Source organism: Dromiciops gliroides, chromosome 1, assembly GCF_019393635.1.
Source record: "Dromiciops gliroides isolate mDroGli1 chromosome 1, mDroGli1.pri, whole genome shotgun sequence".
Taxonomy (NCBI): Eukaryota; Metazoa; Chordata; class Mammalia; order Microbiotheria; family Microbiotheriidae; genus Dromiciops; species Dromiciops gliroides.
The window spans coordinates 42,642,508-42,662,787 of NC_057861.1; the positions used below are offsets into that span (position 1 = coordinate 42,642,508).

Sequence of the window (20,280 nt, forward strand, 5' to 3'; positions counted from 1 at the left end):
CTGGCCAGCTCCCAGCGCAGCTCCCCAAATCTAACTAATTCGTCGATTTACTGGGGGAGACCACACCGCCACCGGCTTAAACTCGCTTCACAAGGCTGGCGCAAATAGATGGCTGTCCAGGCAGCTCCGCCGAGGCCAAGTAGACCCGGCCGGCGGGAGTAGCTGGCCCCAGCAGAGCCCTCTGCCTGCAGCCCGCAGCATCTCCTCAAGCGTCAGTGCCGGCCCTTTAAGGCTTTGGGGTGGGGCGGGTGGGGCCCCGCCCCCTCTTCGTCAGTCCCCGCCCTCCGGGCTGAGCCTCATTTGCATGGCCCCGCCCCCGGCACTGCTAGGCTCCGGCGGCTCCGGCGCTGTCAGTGTCCAGTGCTGGAGGGACGCGCGGCGGGCGGCTCGGAGGTGGAGGCACTGGTTCCGTTCCTCCGGCCCAGGGAAAGGGAGCGGCGGAGCCAAAAGCGAAGGCTGTCTGGACGAACGGTCCGAGGGGCAGGGGTGGTCTGGGGGCTGAGCTGGGAGCTGGAGCCAGAGAAGGAGCCGGAGAAGGAGCCGGGTGCGCCTGGGGCGCACGCAGAGAGAGGCGCTGACCGCGCGAAGGAACTGAGCAGGAGCGGAGCAGCCAGCGCCCGGGGAGGCTGGCGGGGCGGGCGCGGGGCTGCCGGGGATGTGAGCCCGCAGAGCCCCCGGAGCCGGGACCGGAGCCAGCGCGCCCCGGGGGCGATGTGAGTCCCGCGGCCGGGAGCCCGAGCCCGAGCCTGAACCGGAGCGGGCGCGACGCGATGGTGCGGGGCGCTCCCCGGGGGCTGGGGCCGCCGCTACTGCTGCTCATGCTGTGGCTGCAGGGCCGGGGGGGCAGCGCGGCGCCCGCGCCCCGGACGGAGGAACTGAGCCTGGGAGTGGTGAGTGTGGGACCGCGGGGAAATGGGTGGGTGGGCGGGCGGAGGGAAGGGGCGCTCGGCCAACCCGGACAGTCATTTCTCCCGAGCCTCGGACGCTGATCCCCGGCTCTCCGAACCCGAAGGGCAAATCGCAGAGGAGGTAGCAGGCCAGGACCGCCACTGCCCCCGGGCGCCCGCGAAGCCACGCTGGGAAAAGTTTGTCTGGAGCCCAGGAAGAAGAGGGGGAGCGGGTAGGAGGGAGAAGGGTCAGCTACCCCTGAACATCCTCTCCTATGGCCGAGAGGGGAAAGGGAGCGCTAGATGTATGTGGGGGGAGGGAGCTTCACAGCACAGCTGGCCAGAGCGAAGACCCAAGACCCCTCCCCTCCTTGGGAACCAGGTGCAGCTACGAGTCTACCGTGGCCCCTGTGCTAAGAGGGCGCCCCTACCCATCCCCAGCATCGGAGGCTTAAAGCCCAATCTTTCTGGCCTAGGGCCAGCCTCCTTGGAGATGGGTCCGTGTGGTTGTGTCGATGGGCGGGAAGCAAAGGGCAAGCAGGTGCCCAGCCTGCTGGAGTGCCCGGGGCTTCGAGGAGGCGACCTCCGGGGCGTGTGGTACCCAGGGAAATTGGCTGTCGTCCGGTCTGGACCTGTCACATGAGACATTCCTGGGTCCGGTTCTTCCCTCTTCTCTGGAGCAGCCTTCTTCCCGACCAGTTCCCAAGCGCAGCTTCTTCCTTTCCCATTGCTGGTCCTAGAGGATTTCTCAGAAGCTGGGAGCCCTGGGTAACTCTGGCTTGGATTGTTTTGCTGTTTTCCTGGAAGGATTTCTGCCAGCCGAACAGAAGATGTGAAAATTCCTCGGGAGCCTGGTGGTGTGGAAGGTGCCCCGCAAAAACTCCCCAACCCTGCCTCGTGCCTTAAGAAACCTGTTTGCCGGCTCAGGCCCCTCTGGTGGTTTCCTCTCTGTCTCCAGCACCTACAGACCTTTTTTATTCTCAACGTCAGGGGATAGAGTAGAGTACCCATTTTATGCATGGAGAAAATGAGTCACGGAGCTACTGTGCAGTCATACAAGGGATCCAGATTCAGGAAGCGAAATAGGGTCCAGGTCTTTCCCTGGTAGCCTTTCATATCAGACGATCAGCCCTCCTGCCATTCTCAGTTCCATCTTTCTAAGCGAAATCGAGTTTCCAGTGCAGACTATTTTTTTTTCTTTTCCTACCCGGTAAGTGATGCTGCTGTTGCTGCTGCTGTCGCCCTGGAAACTAACCCGAGTCAGAGGACAAGAGAAAAGTCAAATTCTGCAGCTTCCAATGTGTGGTCCCCAGAGCAAAGCCTGGGTTGGCTTGTTTTCTCCCCGGGGTGCTTGGGTGTGAAACTTCAGTCCCTTGTCATAGCGCCCCCCACCCCCACCCCAACACACACTCATTCTAAGGGTAAGAAGCCTGGGGATCTGTGTTCTTTCAGAGTGGCCCTGCATGGGGCAGGGGAGGTCTTCCTGGTGGTGGTGTCATCTGACTTGAATGTTTTTACTCACCTGCTGGATTTGTCTGGACAGCCCCCTCCCCTGACTATGCCAACCCTTCTCCCTCTCTGAAAGCATTCTCCCCACCCACCCACCCTTTGACGTCCTCTGTTCGTCTTTACACTAACAGGATCTGTGTAGAGGCTAAGTGGACATCCTTGTCCTGCTGCCTCATCTGGGGCCTGTGTTAGTGATCTGAGCTGGGGAAAGGTTGTCCAGGAAAAAGGAGACTTTTTCCCCCAGGCCTGGGTATTCACAAGGTCAGGCTCAGGGTGGGAAGATGGAGATTGGTGCAGTTTGGATGAGCGAGGTGGGGGTAGGGGGCAGTTTGCTTGGGGGTGGACATTTGGGGGAGAAGCTGGGGCCAGTTTTAGCAGACTGGTGGGGAGGGGCTAAAGCTGCCTGGGCTGATAGTTGCAGGCAATTCATTTATTTGGGGGAATCAGCAGAGATGTCTGGACAGGTGGGGGCAATTCAGCTGTGGTAGCCCCAAGTCTGTGCAGGCAAGAGGCTGTGTTATCTCCCGTGAATCCCTGGTCCGCGTGTTGGCAACATTGTGGGCGTCCTCTTTGAGCTGTGCTGCATCCTGCTGGGGGTGGGAGGCTGGTTCTGAAGCCCTTCTGCTCGCCAATCGCCCTGGCAAAGGTTCTCTGTTCTTCCAGTGTGACCCCCCTCACCCCACTTTCCCATCCTCAGCCCACAGGACCCAGGGCTCTTTCTCTTTGGGTGTTTGTGCCTGCCTCCTTCCAACCCGACTATGGCAGGCAAGTGTCAGTCCCCTCCCACATCCGCTGCCTGGGGACCACATTTGCATTCCTTAATGGAGGTTCCTGTGGGGTCTCCCGCGTGCTTGGCCCGCTGTGTTCCGGTTCCTGGGGCTGTCTTTGTTTCGGGTCTGGGGACACAATTCCGGGGGCTTACCCTGAGTGCCCAGTTTCTCTGGGCTGGGGAGGGGAGGGGTGACCCGGGCATACAGGTCAGCCAAGGTTCTGTCCAGCAGGAGTCAAGCAGAGCCGTAAGCCGGCCCTGAGCACACCCCCTTCCCAGGGCAACCTCTCTGCCACCTGCCAGAACCAGGCTGTGTGTGCTGGTCTGCCCCTCACTGTTCCATTCCTCCCCTCCCCCCACCTCCAGCTTTCCTAGGACACTGAGCCTTGTGTTCATGTATGCATGTGTGTGTGTGTGTATGTATGTTTGTGCCAGGTTACTATGAGAATACTGTTTCTGGGTCCAAAGAAAAAGATGTTAAACCCACCCCCATACAAGGTTTAGAATGGATATGGGAAAGGAAGACAAATGAGTGGAGCCAGATTCTTCCCACTGATCCTGTCCAAGCAGCCCATGGAATCCAGGAAGTCCAGGGTCTGAATGCCTGTTTTCCCTTAGACTCTGTTCCTAGCATCTTGTGGATATGTTTACTCCAGCTGCTACCCAGGCTAGAGTCATTTCTTCTCTCTTCCCTCCTCTCCTTTCCCCCTCAGACAGAGCCCAGTCCCTGCTGTTCTTTAGGGCTTGGGTCCAAGGGATGACCTGAGCCCTGGATGGGGAGAGAGTGGGAGGAAAGGCTCCCCATCATCCCCTTCTTGCTCACATTTATGGAGCCCTCCACACATCTCCCAGGAGCCCCATTGCTACCCTGAGCTCAGCGGCCCTCTGTATATCTGGGCATTGTCGTCATTCTCAGGGCATTTCCTCAGTTGGAGTAAAACCTCTCCTGGTCTGTGATAATTTCCTTTAAACCTCAGGTCCATGTGCTTCCTTCCACCTCCTCCCCCATCCCTTCTGCAGTCTCTCCAGGCCATCCACTCCCCTTTATATCTCCTCTCTCTCCTCCCTTCGAACTATGGATCCCCCCCCCCTCCCATAGACTACCCCAAAATGAACATAATTAGGGGGGAAGAGGGCTAGACTTGTTTCACATTCCAACTCATCTTCCTAATACTCCTGTGACCTCAGAGGCATGGCCCAACATCTCCGGGCCTTAGTTTCCTCATTTGTAAAATCAGGGGGTTGGACCAAATGACCTCTGTGGGTTTTCCTAGCTCCTGCTCTATGATGCTGTTTACTTCAAATTGTTATATCAGGTTGTATTATTCTCCCTCGGGATATTTTCATTTCAATAGAAGTTTCTGGAAGAAAGCCTCCAAGATGCAAAGGATTGCATCTCTAATGGTACAAATCCAGGCACTTCGAAGGGCAAATGAGGGGGAGATATTAATAAATATCAAAGGCTCTCTGTTCCTCAGTTCCTTCGTCTGTAAAATGGGCCCAATAATATTGAATTAACAGTTATTACACAACAAGCATTTTGGGGGGCAGGGCAATGAGGGTTAAGTGACTTGCCCAGGTTCACACAGTTAGTAAGTGTCAAGTGTCTGAGGTTGGATTTGAACTCAGGTCCTCCTGAATCCAGGGCTGGTGCAGTGGATAGAGCACCGCCTAGCTGCCCCCCACAGAGTTATTATAAAGTACCCTGTAAACTTGAAATACCTTTAGTAGTGGGAGTTGTTGCTGTTATTAATATTAACTGCCCCAAGTGAAATGCCCCAGGGATGGTATTGAGACCCCCAACTCACAGAACACAGACAGCCTCCAGATCATTCATTCCCAAAGGAAGTCAGTTCAGCAGTGAATGAATAGGACAGTGATACAAAGGAAATAGAACTGAGTCTAGTCACGGGACCTGGGTTAAATCCCAGCTCTTCAGCCAGATCTCCCTGTGACCTTAGACATGTTCACTAGTCTCTCTATGTCTCAGTTTCCTTATCTGTAAAATGACACAGATGACTTCTGAGGACTCCTGCAACTCAAACTATGATCCTTAGAAGCTTAACTTTTATTAAGCACCTACTATATACAGAATACAATATAAATTGGGGGAGGAGAGGAGATACAGATGTTAGCTAAGGCACCAATCTCTTCCCTCATGGGACTCCTAGTCTAGTCAATGGGTTCCTTCTCCTCAGCCACACTGGCATTTAAAATTAAAGCTTCCCATGACTTTGAAGACCTTACTTGGAATATAAGAATCTTCTATAAGAAGATACCAGGGTTTCTTAACCTGGGGTTCAAGGATCCCCAAGGGGAGAGGTGAAGAGAGTTCAGGGGATCCATTCATTTGGGGAAATAATTATATCTTTGTTTCATTATAATTGGCTTCCTCTGCAGTCCTATGTATTTTACTTTATGCATTTAAAAACCATATTCCAGAAAGGAGTCCGCAGGTTTCATCATACCACCAAAGGTGAGGAGACCACGACCAAAAAATGGTTAAGAAGCCCTGATCGGGGCAGCTAGGTGGCGCAATAGATAGAGCACCGGCCCTGGATTCAGGAGGACCTGAGTTCAAATCTGGTCTCAGACCCTAGACACTTACTAGCTGTGTGACCCTGGGGAAGTCACTTAACCCCAATTGCCTCACCAAAAAACAAATAAAGAAATAAAGAAATGATAAAGAAGCCCCGATCAAGGGTACCTCTGTTTTACAGAGGAAGAGACAGGAGCCCAAGAAGTGAAGGGAGGTAGTTGCCCATGGTTAACCAGGATTCAAACCCAGTTCTCCCAGCTGCAAGTGCAATGCTTTTCCCCCTCCTTCCCCCTACCCCATGCTGCTGCCCTCTCCTTGGCACCAATTTCTCCTGCCTGCAACCCCCTCCCTGGACCCAACAGCCTTCATCAATTAAGGGAATTTTTCATCCCCAAATCCCATGGAGTCACCAAGGATGAAAGCATGTGCTTTGGTGGAAGAATTAGGTGGAGAGAGTGGCCAGCAGGCTGCCTTTAATCAGCGTCAGGCTTTAACTAACGCTCAGTTCACCACATGAAAGGGGTTTCAGATACAAAGTCACAAATGGGACGTTTGCGGATTTTTTTCTCATCATCTTAAATACATTTACTGATACACATCTTTAGTGCAAGTATCTGTGTGCCTCTGGGCTTCATCTCTTACCAGGCAACCTCTCCTTGCCTGCTCTTCAGCTCTGTAAAGCTGAGGCAGTTGGACGAAGTCTCTCCTCATTGACCCTTTCCCATAATTACTGTTCCCACATCACAATGGACCATACACCTGGAGGCCTGCAGCTGTGCCAAAATGTCAGGGACCTTGGGAAGGGATGTTCTTCACCTCCACCAAAAAAGAAAATAATCTTTCCCACTAGTCTGCAAATTTCTCCCAAAGTCCTTTGTTCCTTGCAGCAAGAACTGCCAAGCTCTTAAAATGGAATCACCCCCAAGAGGACAACCATTGAAATTTCTATGGTAATCCATTGCATACCTGATCACATTTGATCCTCCAACAACCCTGGGAGGTAGATGAGAATCCTACGATGGAATTCCATGAGCCTAAAACTGGAAGGGACCTCAGGGGTCATTTGCTCCAACTCTCTTCTTTTATAGATGAGGAAACTGAGTCCCGGGGAGGTTAAGTGATTTGCCCAAGGTCATACAGGTGGTAAGCTTCAGAGGTATGATTTGAAGTCATGTCCTCTGAATGCAGAACCATTTCAGTTTCTACTATACCACAAATCACAGGCAGTATCATCATCCCCATCTTACAAGTGAGGAAACTGAGGTAAAGGGACTCAATTGTCATACCCCTACTAAGTGCCAGAGGTGGAATCTGAACTCTGGCCTTCCTGACTCTAGCTAGGTCAGCAGTTCTTACTCGGGGTTCCATGCATGCTCAAGGATCAGATAAGATATTTGCAAAAAGCTTAGCATACTACTTGGGACCTAGCAGGCATTTAATAAATGCATGTTCTCAGTCTTCCCAAGGAGTCTGTGGATAGATTTCCATGGGGTCCGTGAAAATGGATGAGGGGGAAATGTCTCTTTATTTTTACAAACTGTTCTTTACTTTGTAATGTTAGTTATTTTATTTTATGCATTTAAAAACATGATTCTGGGGCAGCTAGGTGGCACAGTGGATAGAGCACCAGCCCTGGATTCAGGAGTACCTGAGTTCAAATCCGGCCTCAGACACTTGACACTTACTAGCTGTGTGACCCTAGGCAAGTCACTTAACCCCAATAGCCTCACTAAAAAAAAAAAAAACATGATTCTGAAAAGGGGTCTTCACCAGACTGCTAAAGGGGTTGAGGACACACACACACACACACACACACACACACACACACACACAAGGTTAAGAGCTCCTGCTCTGGGTCCATGCTCTATCCACTACTTCATGAGTCGAAGCTGTTGGTCAGTCACACCTTAGCGTGAATTAGTTGGTCAGCCCTTTTGGAGGCTGCTGAGAATCAGGTGGAAGAAATAGAGGTCTTGATGTGGTGTGAGAAAGAGGAAATCATTTTAGAGCCAACCTACGTTCTAATCTCCTTGGACTAGATGGATTTCTGTAAGGGCATTTTATCTAGTCTCCAGCCTACAGGCAGTATTTGTAAAGTCACCCACAGAACAGATAGTGGGATACAGAGCCCTGGGTGATCCTGGGAAGAGGGTACTTCCTGAGCATGAGGGGACTGGGGTAAAGGAGCACAAGCCTAGTAGAGTTTGGATGTCAACAATCAGGTCAGGAGCACCTCGGTGTGGAAGGCCGGGATGCTCTTGGTCTATCTCAACCCAAGAAAGGCAGGGCAAGACCTAGCCCAGGGCAGGTGAATCCTGAGTTGCAGCGAGGACTATGTCCATCAGTGAGTCAAGGGCGACCTCTGGTGGTTTTCTTGAGGACAACAGCTGCACCTGCCGTTCTTCCCTGAGAATCCCTAGCCAGAAAACCTTTCACCCCATAAAGAGACTCCCTTCTCTTGCCCTTCTCCCAGTCCCCACCCAGAGCAAGTGCAGGATTAAGGCCCAGGCGTAGGGAACCTGTGGAGAAGGGTATTTTTTAAGTTCTAATTTCTGTCTCAGACTCAGGTTTTGGAGAGATTATCAAAGGGGGAAGGGAGGGAGAGGGGGAGAATGAGGGGTGGAGAGGAAAAAGCTGGAATTAATTCTCTAGAGAAGCCTACCCTAATTAGGCCAAGTAGCTAATAAGGCCACCAGTCTGAATTGGGGAGGGTAAGGTTTGCACACTGACTGGCTAAAGAGCCAGTCAGAGATCAGAGACTATCTTGTAGGAAGATGGGGGATGGGAAAGATGATTTGGGGAGCCCCCTTCAGGGGAACTCTATGAGTGGGTTATACTAGTGGGGTGAGGGGCAAGAAATTGGTGCGTCCTGATCATATCTTTTTTTTCTTTGATAATATCTTTTCAATGTATGGATCTCATCCCCCTTCTCACAACCAGCCCTGTTAGGTAAGCAGGGCATCAATTTATTATCCCTATTTTCCAAGTGGTCAAGCTGAGGCTTAGTTAAGCGGAGGCTTCCAGTGTGCTGTGCCACCCTGAAGAAACAATTTCTCTGAAAGGATCCTAGGAGGGCCTCAAGCCCCTCTGTCTGTCCCAAACCAAACCTTGATTGTTGATACTGATAGTAGCTCCCGGGTGATAGTAGCCTGCCATGCCCCTGTCTCCCAGTGAAGGTGGTACCCATGCCAACTTTACTGTCCCAGAAGGCCCTCCCATTTGGCTAGGGGAAGGGAACCCAGGCAGTGGAGGAACTTCACTAGACTAGGCTAGACTAGTACTATTGCAGCAATGTCAGAGGGGCCAGCCCAGGTAGGATGGGCCCTTGGAACTCACCAGAGTTCATTCATTGCTCAGGCTGCCATGGAGACAGCAAGCCAAATGACCTTGCCCCATGGCATGGAGTACAGAGGAAAGGATTCTGGCCCAGGAGTTAGGAGACCTGGTTTCTTTTATTATTATTATTATTTTTAATTTTTGCAGGGCAATGAGGGTTAAGTGACTTGCCCAGGGTCATAAAGCTAGTAAGTGTCAAGTGTCTGAGGCTGGATTTGAACTCAGGTGCTCCTGAATCCAGGGCCACTACTTTATCCACTGCACCACCTAGCTGCCCCCAGGAAACCTGGTTTCTTTTTTTTCTTTTTTGGGGGAGGCAATTGGGGGTAAGTGACTTGCCCAAGATCACACAGCTAGTGAGTGTCAAGTGTCTGAGGTCAGATTTGAACACAGGTCCTCCTGACTCCAGGGCCAGTGCTCTGAAACCTGGTTTCTAATCCCAGCTTTGCCACTCATTGTAGGTGACCATGCTTTTTCCAGGACTCAGTCTACTTCTCTCTACAATGAGGGGTTTGGCCTAGACCAGGGGTTCTTGGACTTTTTTGTGTTCTGAAGCCCTTAGGCCATCTGATGAAGTCAATAGAACACTTCTCATAGCAATGTTTTTAAATGCATAAGCTACAAAGAGTTACTACTTTAGCCAGTTGTATTGAAATACAGCTATCAAAATATTTTTTAAAAACAAGTTCACAGACCCCCAGAGGGTCAAGGACCCCTGGCCTAGATGAGCTATGAGAACTCTACCAGTTCTGGTCTCTGTGATCCTAGAACTAAATTCAAGTCCACAATAAGTATTTTTGGTGTGCCAAGCCCTGTGGCTGGGGATTGGGCGTACAGAGATGAAGAATGTGTTGCTAGCATTTCCACCCTCCCCGCCCCCACCCGAAACACACAAAAATAATCAGAATTTGAGAAAAGGACCTTGAATTTGGAAAAAAGAGTCCTCCAAAGGAGCCCTTTCTCCTTGCCCTTTCTCTTGGGCTAGGAAGAAAAAAGTAGCCTGAGGCTAGAACCACTCAACCAAAGGAGGTTATTCCTTTCTTTCCCAATCATAGACTGAGTGAATACAGGACTTTTGTGGGGGTGGGGGTGGGAGGAGTGGAGGGGACTATCTGTCCATCTGTGTGTCTAGACAGACATAGTAAGGAGAGTGTTCAGACATGTCTGTGTATGTTCAGGAATGAGAAGTAGTTTTGCTCTTTTCTCGCCCAATCCCTCCCTCTCTTCCTCTCCTTAACTCTCCTTACCCCTCTTTCCCTCCTGTTTCTCCTTTCCCACTGTCTCTATGTTCCTGTCTCTGCCGCCTTCTCTTCCTCTCTTTCCTTCCCACTCCCTGTCTCACTTTCCCTCCGTCTGCCTCCCTTTCCCTCCCTCTGCCTCTCTGTTCTTTCTTCTGCCTTTTCTTCCCTCCCTCTGCCTCTCCATCCCTCCCTCTGACTCTTCTTTCCTCCTGTTCTCTGCCTCTCTTCCTCTGTAGGGACTTGAGGGACCATCATTACCACTATTACTCAGGCAATCAGAGCAAGTCCCCTCAGGAGTCAATGACCAGCAAACAGCAAAACAGAACCCCTGAAAGTGAACCCTAGGACTCAAGCAGCAGCTGAACCTGCACAGGAGAAAACTGGGGATCAGTAGAACTAAGGACAGAGCAGAGGACAAGAAGCCAGAGGCAGGCAGAAAGGCTGGAGAGAGGCAGCAGGTGGAGGAGAGACAGAGAATCTGAGGACAGATGGAGGAGAGACAGACAGAGAGACTGAGGAAAGACAGACATCAAGGGGGGAAAGGAAAGAGAACACTGAAGAGAGATGGAACAGAAAGATAGGGGAGTGACAGAAAGACTGAGAGGAGAGACAAAGAGGCTGAGGAGAGATAGAAAACTGAAAACAGAGAGCTAGAGAAGAAACAGAGACAGAGGAGAGATAAAAAGACCAAGAAAAGGGGCAGCTAGGTGGTGCAGTGGATAGAGCACTGGCCCTGGATTCAGGAGGACCTGAGTTCAAATCCGGCCTCAGACACTTAACACTTACTAGCTGTGTGACCCTGGGCAAGTCACTTAACCCCAATTGCCTCACCAAAAAACAAAAAAACAAACCAAAAAAAAAGAAATGAGGACCAAGAAAAGAGAAAAAAATAGAGACTGGGAAGAGGAAGGAGAGATAGCAGAGAGATAGAAAGACTAAAAAGCAAGATGATTTGGGGAGATAGAGGAGGGACAGAGAGGCTAAGAAGAGATAGACTGAAAAGAGAGTGAAGAGAGATAGGGGAGAGATTGGAGACAGATGGAAATACAAAGACTGAAGAGAGATATAGCAGAGAGAGAGGAGGCTGAGGAGAGATGGGGGAGTGGTGGAGAGACTAATTAGAGAAAGACCAAGTTAGAAGCGAGGGGCTTACATCTTGCAGCTGTTTTCCCCAGGAGCATCTGGCTGCTTCTGCCTTTCCTTCCCAGAATCCCCCTTAATCCAGAGATGTGGGGAGAAATTGTCCCTGTGAGACTTGAACTGAGCCAGCTAAGTAAGTAAATGACAGGGGTGTGTGGCTGTGTGCGTGTTCTCTCTGTCCTGAGCAGCTTTTTGATAGGAAGTTTCCGCTCTTGCCTTTTCTTCTGTCATTCGGAGCCAGGTGTACGAGAGAGGAAGCCAGTGCCTGGGAGCAAGGAGGAAGGATTCCTGAGGAAGGCCAGGTTTTCACAACTTTAGGGAAAGCAGAGATTGTCTCCATCCTTTGGCTATGAGACAGAACAAACTTCTATGACTATCACGTCAGCGTCTGCAGCTCTTACTTCTCACCGCAAGTCACCATCCTGTCTTCACCACATTCTTTAAGGGGAAGGGGAGCTGGGTTTGGAGTCACATTTACCACCTGTATCACCCTGGACAAGTTACTTAACTCCTCTGGGCCTCAGTTTCCTTATCTGTAAAATGGGCTAGGTGGCCTCTGAGGGTCCCTCCAGCTTCAAATGATCCTACGGCATGTTCCCTGTCTCCAGCCTTTGGCTAGTGTCCCACTTCTCACCACCCCCAAAACATCCCAGGCTTATTCTCACCTCCCTTCCTCTGTTAGTTGCAGTGACTGGAGGAGGTGAGGTTGGATGTGCACCAACAAGGATGGAGGGGGCCAAAGCACTTGTCATCTCTACCTCAGTTTATAAAATGGGGGGGTGCAGTGCATTGGCCTCAGTGCTCCCTGTTGTCTCTTCCAACTTTAAATCTATGATCCTGTGGCCTGGTTTGGTGGGAAGGAGCAAGGAGACAATGCCAGGCAAGAGGGCAGAATGAGTCTCAGCTTAGTGATGAGGCCTGGCAAGCATGGCAGGTACCAGAGGCAGAGGGACTCAAGAGAGATGCGTGCAGGCAGGCAGGGGCCAGCCAAGTGAGCCTGATCCCACGTGGCAGGAGACACGCAGGCCCGGTGGGGAGGTGGCTCGGGAGCAAACACCAGGATCCATATCCATCCCAAGGAAGCAGGTTCTGCCACTTCCACTTTGTGTCCCCAGAAGCATGGATGCTTTCCAGCTCCAGTTCTTTCCACCTTGGGCCTGCCAGGAAGTGGATCACTCTCTCTCTCTTGGCTGTTGCTGTGGTGACTGTGGCAGGGCCCCACATCTGGAGGCCCTGCCTCAGCCTCATCACTGAGGACCAGACTGGGGTTTCTCATGATAATCTCTGCCCGCACGAATTACTCAGTGGCTGGGGAGAAAGTTAGCAGCTAACTGGTGCAGCAGATAGAGTGCTGGGCCTGGCGTCAGGAGGACTTCAGTTCAAATATAACCTCAGACGACCTAGCTGTGTGGCCCTGGGTAGTCACTTTATCCTCTTTGCCTCAATTTCCTCATCTGTAAAATGAGCTGGAGAAGGAAATGGCAAACCACTCCAGGATCTTTGCCAAGAAAATACCAAATGGGGTCACGGGGAGTCAGACACAGCTCAAAAAGCTACTTAACAACAAACCACAAGGAGAAAGGATGGGCAAGAGAAGAGGGGGTCCCTCCTCTGTGTCTGTGGGGACTAATGATCCTAAGCTGGCTCTCAGGAAGTAGCAAGTGTGATGCCATGGAGAGAGGGGTAGATTTGGAGGCTCTGAGTTCAAACCCCAGCCCTGCCACTTAGTGCCTGTGTGACCTTAGGCAAGTTACTTAACCTAGCTGGGTTTCAGTTTCCTTAACTGTACAATGAAGGGGTTAGAATGAATGAATGGATGGATGGATGGATGGATGGATGGATGGATGGATGGATGGATGAATGAATGAATGAATGAATGAATGAATGAATGAATGAATGAATGAATGAATGAATGGATAGATGAATGAATGGATGGATGGATGGATGGATGGATGGATGGATGGATGGATGGATGGATGAATGGATCAATTAGTCAGGAAACACTTTTTAAATGCCTACTATGTGTCAGGCACCATGCTAAGCTCTGAGGACAGAGAGGAGGACAAAAGACAGTCCCTGCCCACATGGCTAATGTGGAAATACATTTTGCTTGACTTCACATGTATAATTATATTTGTTGCCTTCTCAATGAGTGGGGGAGGGGATTGAGGAAGAGAATTGGGAACTCCCAAGACATCTTTTAATTTTAAAAAGTTGAATGAATGTTAAAAATGTTTAGATGTAATTGGAAATTTTTAACAATATAATATTTTTTTAAAAACCTAAGAAAGAAAAAAAGGGGGGGGAGGTAGTCCCTGACCTCAAGGAGCTTACAATTTATTAGGAGAGACCACATTCAAATAACTATGTACAAACAAGATATAGACAGGCTAAACTGCAGGCCATCTGAGAGGAAAGGCACTAAGATTAAGAAGGACTGGGAAAGGCTTCTTTTTTCTTTTCTTTTTTCTTTCTTTCTTTCTTTTTTTTTTGTGAAGCAACTGGGGTTAAGTGACTTGCCCAGGATCACACAGTTAGTAAGTGTCAAGTGTCTGAGGCTGGATCTGAACTCAGGTCCTCCTGAACCCAGGGCCAGTGCTTTATCCACTGGGAATAGGCTTCTTAAAGAATGTAGTACATCTGCTGAGACATGAAGGAATCCAGGAGGCAGAGATGATAAAGAAGAACATTCCAGGCATGGGGGGGATAGCCCATAGACAGAGAGTGTCATATGTGGGAAACAGCAAGAAAGCCAGCATTTTTACTTTAAGGAATTATTCTTGCTTCCTTCTAAATTCAGTTTTTTTCTTTAAAAAAAAAATTGTTAGGAGCAGCTAGGTGACACAGTGGATAAAGCACAGGCCCTGGATTCAGGAGGACCTGAGTTCAAATTCAGCCTTAGACACTTGACACTAGCTGTGTGACCCTGGGCAAGTCACTTAACCCTCACACTGCCCTTCAAAAAAAATAGTTAAATAGATTAGATCTAGTTTCTTTCTTTAAAAAAATGTATTGTTTTGATTTTCTAAATTAACAAACATTTAAAAAATTAATCTCTTTCTCCAACTACTCCCTCCTGAACAAATAAAATATATCAAACTGGAAAAATAGCTGGCAAAAAAAATTGCTACATTGGCTATGCCTGAGAATGTTGGATCTTTTTCTGCATTTTAAGTTCCCCACCTCTCTGTCAGGAAATGAGTGTCATTTTTTTCATTTTCATTCTCTTGGACTCATGGCTTGTCATTGTGTTGATCAGAGTTGCAAAGTCTTTCAAAGTTGTTTTTCTCTATAATGTTGTCATTATGCAACTAGTTCTCCTAGTTCTGCTCACATTGCATCAACTGCATCAGTTCATAAAGGTCTTCACAATTTCCTCTGAAATTGTCCATTTCATCATTTTTACAGTGTAATAATATTCCATTATATTCACATGCCCCAATTGGTTTATCCATTTCCCAGTAAGAAGGCAGTACCTTGGTTTCCAATTTGGGGTTACCAAGAAAAGAGCTGGTGTAATTTTTTTGTAAATATAGATCACTTTTCCTTTTATTTCTTTTGGGTATAAGCCTCGTAAAGGTTCCAAGGATGTGTACAATTCAGTAACTTTCTGGGCATGGTTCAAATTGCTTTCTAGAATGGCTGGGCCAATTCACAGCTCCAACTTGTACACCTGGTTTCCAACAGGCCCTCCAACATTTGTCATTTCCCTCTTTTGTCAATGAGTCAATCAATAAACATTTATTAAATGTTATAGTAGGCTATGTGTCAGGCACTGTGCTAAGTGCTGGGGGATAAGAGGCAAAAGATTGTCCCTGCCCTCAAGAAACTTACAATCTAATGAGGGAGACAACATGCAAACAAATATGTAAAAAATAGGAGAAAATTAACAGAAGGAAGGCATTGTAACTAAGTGGGGTTAGAAAAGGCTTCTTGTAGAGAATGGGATCTTAGTGGGAATGGAACATCAAAGTTGCTTCGATTTGTATTTAATTATTCCTGATAAGGAGCATTTTTCATATCATTGTTGATAGCTTGGTTTTCTTTCTTTGAAAACTGCCTATTGATATCCTTTCACCATTTATCTATTAAGGAATGGCTCTTAGTCTTATAAGTTTGAATCAGTTCCTTATATATCTTGAATATGAAAACTTTATCAGAGAAACTCATTGCAGAGATTTTTCCCATTTACCTGTTTCCCTTCTTTTACTACATTACATTTTTTGAGCAAAAGCTTTTAACATTTTATATAATCACAACTATCCATTTTTATCTTCTGTGAACCCCTCTAACATATATTTGGTCCTGAATGCTTCCCCTATTCATAGACTTGAATAGTAATTTCTTCCTTGTTCCTCTGATTTGTTTATGATGTGACCATTTATATCTTAGTTGGATAGCCCATGGAGCCCCAGTCTATCCTGGTAATAAGCACAGGGCAATGAGTGTGCTTCTCCATAGAGCCCAATCCCAACATAACATTGGTCCTACCAAGTTCACATAGAGTTATGGCCTGACTGTTGGGTAAGTCCTTCCATTGGCTGGAGTCCCATAGGCCACTCCCAAAGACTGTTTCTTCTTCATCAGGGCATTGATGCTGTAAAACCTGAAAACCCCTGAATCCTGGTTCTACAGCCTGTTTCTCCCAACCCTTGAAACGCCCAGTGTCAGAGACCCCACTCCCTTCACCCAGAATAGAAAAACAAAGAAGGCCAAAGCCCAAGGCCTGTTTCTTGGCAGGAGGTGGAGTGTGCCATATGTTCTCCTTGCGGGAAATGGCCCCGAGGACCTTTCCCTTAACACAAAGGCTTTCATGAGTCACTGTAGGCAGAAGAGTCACCAAGGGAAGCCGACAGCCCCAGCCAAAGCTGACTCAGGCCTTTTGAGAACGCCAACAGGGGCAACTAAGCAGCCGATTGAAAAAGGGCTATTTCTGGGGCAGCTAGATGGCACAGTGGATAAAGCATCGGCCCTGGATTCAGGAGTACCTGAGTTCAAATCCGGCCTCAGACACTTGACACTTACTATCTGTGTGACCATGGGCAAGTCACTTAACCCCCATTGCCCCGCAAAAAAAAAAAAAGGGCTCTTTCCAGTCACATGGTTAGCCAACTGAACCCAGTGACAGAATGTCCACACATGATCTATAGTCTCTCCAAGCCACTTCCCTTAAAGGTCATCCTGATTCTCTTGGAAGCAAGCTCCCATGGAGAGGTCCCATCAGCCAAGCAAGCTGATGGGGTCTATTGAAGTTACACATATTATTATTATACATTCATCACAATAACCCTGGGAAGGAGAGAGGTGCTATTAGTATTCCCATTTTACAGATGAGGAAACTGAGGCTTAGAAATATGAAGACATTGACCCAATGTCACACAGCTTAGAAAGTATCAGAAGCAGGATTTGAACTCAGGTCTTACCAACACCAAGTCCAGCTCTATTGGCTACTGGTTTCTCCAGATGGCCCTAGGCAGTTGATGTGAAATTTAATTATTTCCCCAGCCCTAAAAATATCCTGAACTTCCTGGAATGCAATGGTCAGCAGAGAAGTTTGTTTTACACAGATGGTAGCTTCTTTTAGAGTTGAGGATCCCCCTCCCTTAGCAGGGAGAGCAGGAGGGGTGATTTGCGGCTTAAATAAGATCTCTAAGAAAAGGGTTACATGGGAAGGAGGCCTGCTCTTGGCTCAAACTCAACCCAGCCCAGGTGGTATTTGCCCCAAAGAATGTTTTCCTCATCTCAGGGATTAGTACCAAGGACAGGGCTCTTTGTGTAGCCCCAGGCAAGTTGTAATGGTTCTCTTCTGGGACTACTCTCACAGAATCTCTATTTCCAAACCAGAGAAACGTGGTCCTTAGCTGTAAAAAACTGAGAGTTTTTCTTGGTCCAAAAACGGGGTGAATGTTGAGGACAAAATGAGGGATGTTTACTCTGAAGCCCAGGCTTTTGAGCACTGGCTAATGGTTATTAATTTCTGAGTTTTAGTAATTACTTAAAGTAGTGATTATTGATTATTTCTTATTGGCTATGAGTCACTGATTATTGGTTATTAACCACTTATTGGCAAATTGTCATTAGCTATTACTAATTGGTGATTGCCTATTCATCATGGTATCTCATTATTAGCATGGCATGGGAGAAACATGACTGAATTTAGAGTCAGGACACCTGAGTTCAAATCCCAACTATATACTTACAAACTATGTGACTGAGTAAGTCATTAAATTTCTCAGAGCCTCAGTTGGACTTATCTGTGAAATGGTATTAATACTAGGTGAACTAGCTAACTCAAAGAGAGGTAGAATAGCATAGTGTATTAAAATCCAGATGGGGGGCAGCTAGGTGATGCAGTGGATAAAGCACCGGCCCTGGATTCAGGAGGACCTGAGTTCAAATCTGACCTCAGACACTTGACACTTACTAGTTGTGTGACCCTGGTCAAGTCACTTAACCCTCATTGCCCCAGAAAAAAAAATTCCAGATAGCTTGGTTTTCATTTCCATTTCTGATACATGCTAGCTATGTCACCCAGGACAAGTCACTTGCCCTTTCAGTGTACTAGACAATTCTCCATAGCATTTAATTTTCAGAGAAGGTGCCAACCTGCACTGGTAGAGGGACTTTCCTCATTTAGGAGTACACTAAATAAATAAAATGTTAATTAAATAGATTCACAAGTCTAGTCCCTTTCCTATCTAACTAAACAGGGTCTTTTTCAAGGAAAATTGATGTTCAAGAATTATTTAAATGTGAGTAATGACTAGGGAAAATAATAGCACCTGCCTCCCAGATTTGTTGTGAGATTTGTAAAGTGCTTTATAAGTCTTAAAATGCTATATAAATATTAGCTTAATTATAATTATAATAATCAACAATAATAATTGATTGGTAATCATTATTTGTCTCTCTGTTAATTTCTTAGTTTTTTAATGACAAAGTATTGATTATTTATTATTGGTTGAGTCATCGATTATTGGTTATTAACCTTTCATTGGTAAATTGTCACTAGCTATTACTAATTAGCGATTACTTGTTAGCCATGTTACCTCATTATTAGCATGGCATGGTGGAAGTATGGCTGAATTTAGCATCCGGAGACCTGAGTTCAAATCCCAACTCATGTACATACTAGCTATGTAATTTATTGGTAATTTATGATTGGCCATTGGCCGTTTTTGTATTTTGTCATTGTTGTTCAGTCATTTCAGTTGTGTCCAATTCTTTGTTACTCCATTTGGGAGTTCTCTTGACAAAGATATTGAAGTGATTTGCCATTTTCTTCTCTTAATTTTACAGATGAGGAAACCAAGGCAAACAGGGTTAAGTGACTTGTCCAGAGTCACACATGGGGCAGTTAGGTGGTGCAGTGGATAGAGCACCGGCCCTGGAGTCAGGAGGACCTGAGTTCAAATCTAGCCTCAGACACTTAACACTTACTAGCTGTGTGACCCTGGGCAAGTCACTTAACCCCAATTGTCTCACTAAAACAAAAAAACAAAAAAAAAAACCAGAGTCACACAGCCAGTAAATGTCTGAGGCTAGATTTGAATTCAGGTCTTCCTGACTCGGGGCTCAGCACTCTATACACTGCATCACCTAGCAGCCCCTTTGGCTTTATTAATTATGGATTGTTAGTCATTGGTTATTGCTTGGTGGTTATTGTTGCTGAATATTGTTCATTGTCTCTTGGATCACTGGCTATTCATCAGTAATTTATTGTTGGCCTGTAGTAGGCTGAGGTTAGCTAGGGGAACCCCTGACTGAGATGGTGGCTCAAGAACTATGCATCCCAAGAAAACATTGGGCTCCCCTGATCCACCATGGAAAATTCCTTAGAGAAGGGGGCATGTGATCAATTCAGTCAATTAATCAACAAGTAATAAGTGCTGACTGTGGTGTCAGAAACTAGAGATAAACATGAGTTGATCATGATATGGAATCAATAAAACTTGGCCAATGATTGGAGGTAGATGAGGAAGAGGGAGGGGTTGAAGATAACTCCAAGGTGGGGCAGCTAGGTGGCACAGTGGATAGAGCACTGACTCTGGATTCAGGAGGATCTGAGTTCAAATTTGGCCTCAGACACTTGATACTTACTAGCTATGTGACCCTGGGCAAGTCACTTAACCCTCATTGCTCCACCAAAAAAAAAAAAAAAAAGAAAAGAAAAGAAAGAAGATAATTCCAAGGCTACTAACCTGGAAGGATGGTGTTGCCTAGAGTGAAAAGAGGTAGATTTGGAGGAGCAAGTTACAGGGAAAAGATAACATGTTTTGTTTTGGATGTGCTGAGTTCGTGATTTTGATTGGTACATCTAAGTGGAGATATCCAACAAGCAGTCTGGAGAAGTCAGGCTGAGGTTCAAGAGGGGAGTTTGGGCTGGGTGCTTAGATGTGGACAAGAGATGACAATTAATTAAGCCCATGGGCACTAATGAGATCGCCCAGGGAGAGAAAGAAAAGTGTCTAACAGAGCTTTGGAGGACACTTTCATTGGTTATCTAACAAAGAGACTGAAGAAGGAATGGGGAAGCCAGAGAAAACAGTGTAACAAAATCCAAAAGAGGAAAAGATGTCCGGGAGGCAGGATTGGCCACAGAGGTCAAGTGAGATGAGGCCTGGAAAAAAGGCCACCACTTTAGCACTTAAGAGATCACTGCTGACCTTTGAAAGAGCAGTTTCAGTCAAGTGGTAGGGTCAGAAGCCAGATGATAAGGAGCTGAGGAATGAGTGGGTGGTATCACCTCTTGACTGAGAGGTAATGGACTAGAAATACAGGATGAGATGCGTATTCTCAGTCATGGCCAAAGCATTCATTTGTTTTGATGGACTATGTGTATTTGTCATAAAAGAAGGG

The 20,280-nt window shown here is 47.6% G+C and overlaps 1 protein-coding gene across 1 annotated transcript in view; it reads left to right on the forward strand.

Moving 5' to 3' along the window:
* Positions 1 to 336: 336 nt before the first annotated feature.
* MMP17 (matrix metallopeptidase 17) overlaps positions 337 to 20,280 on the forward strand; it is a 71,930-nt gene continuing 51,986 nt past the window's right edge. The window contains exon 1 of the mRNA XM_043979248.1: positions 337 to 890. Coding sequence (XP_043835183.1) covers positions 771 to 890 — 120 coding nt within the window. The 5' untranslated portion in view covers positions 337 to 770. The remainder of the gene's footprint in view (positions 891 to 20,280) is intronic.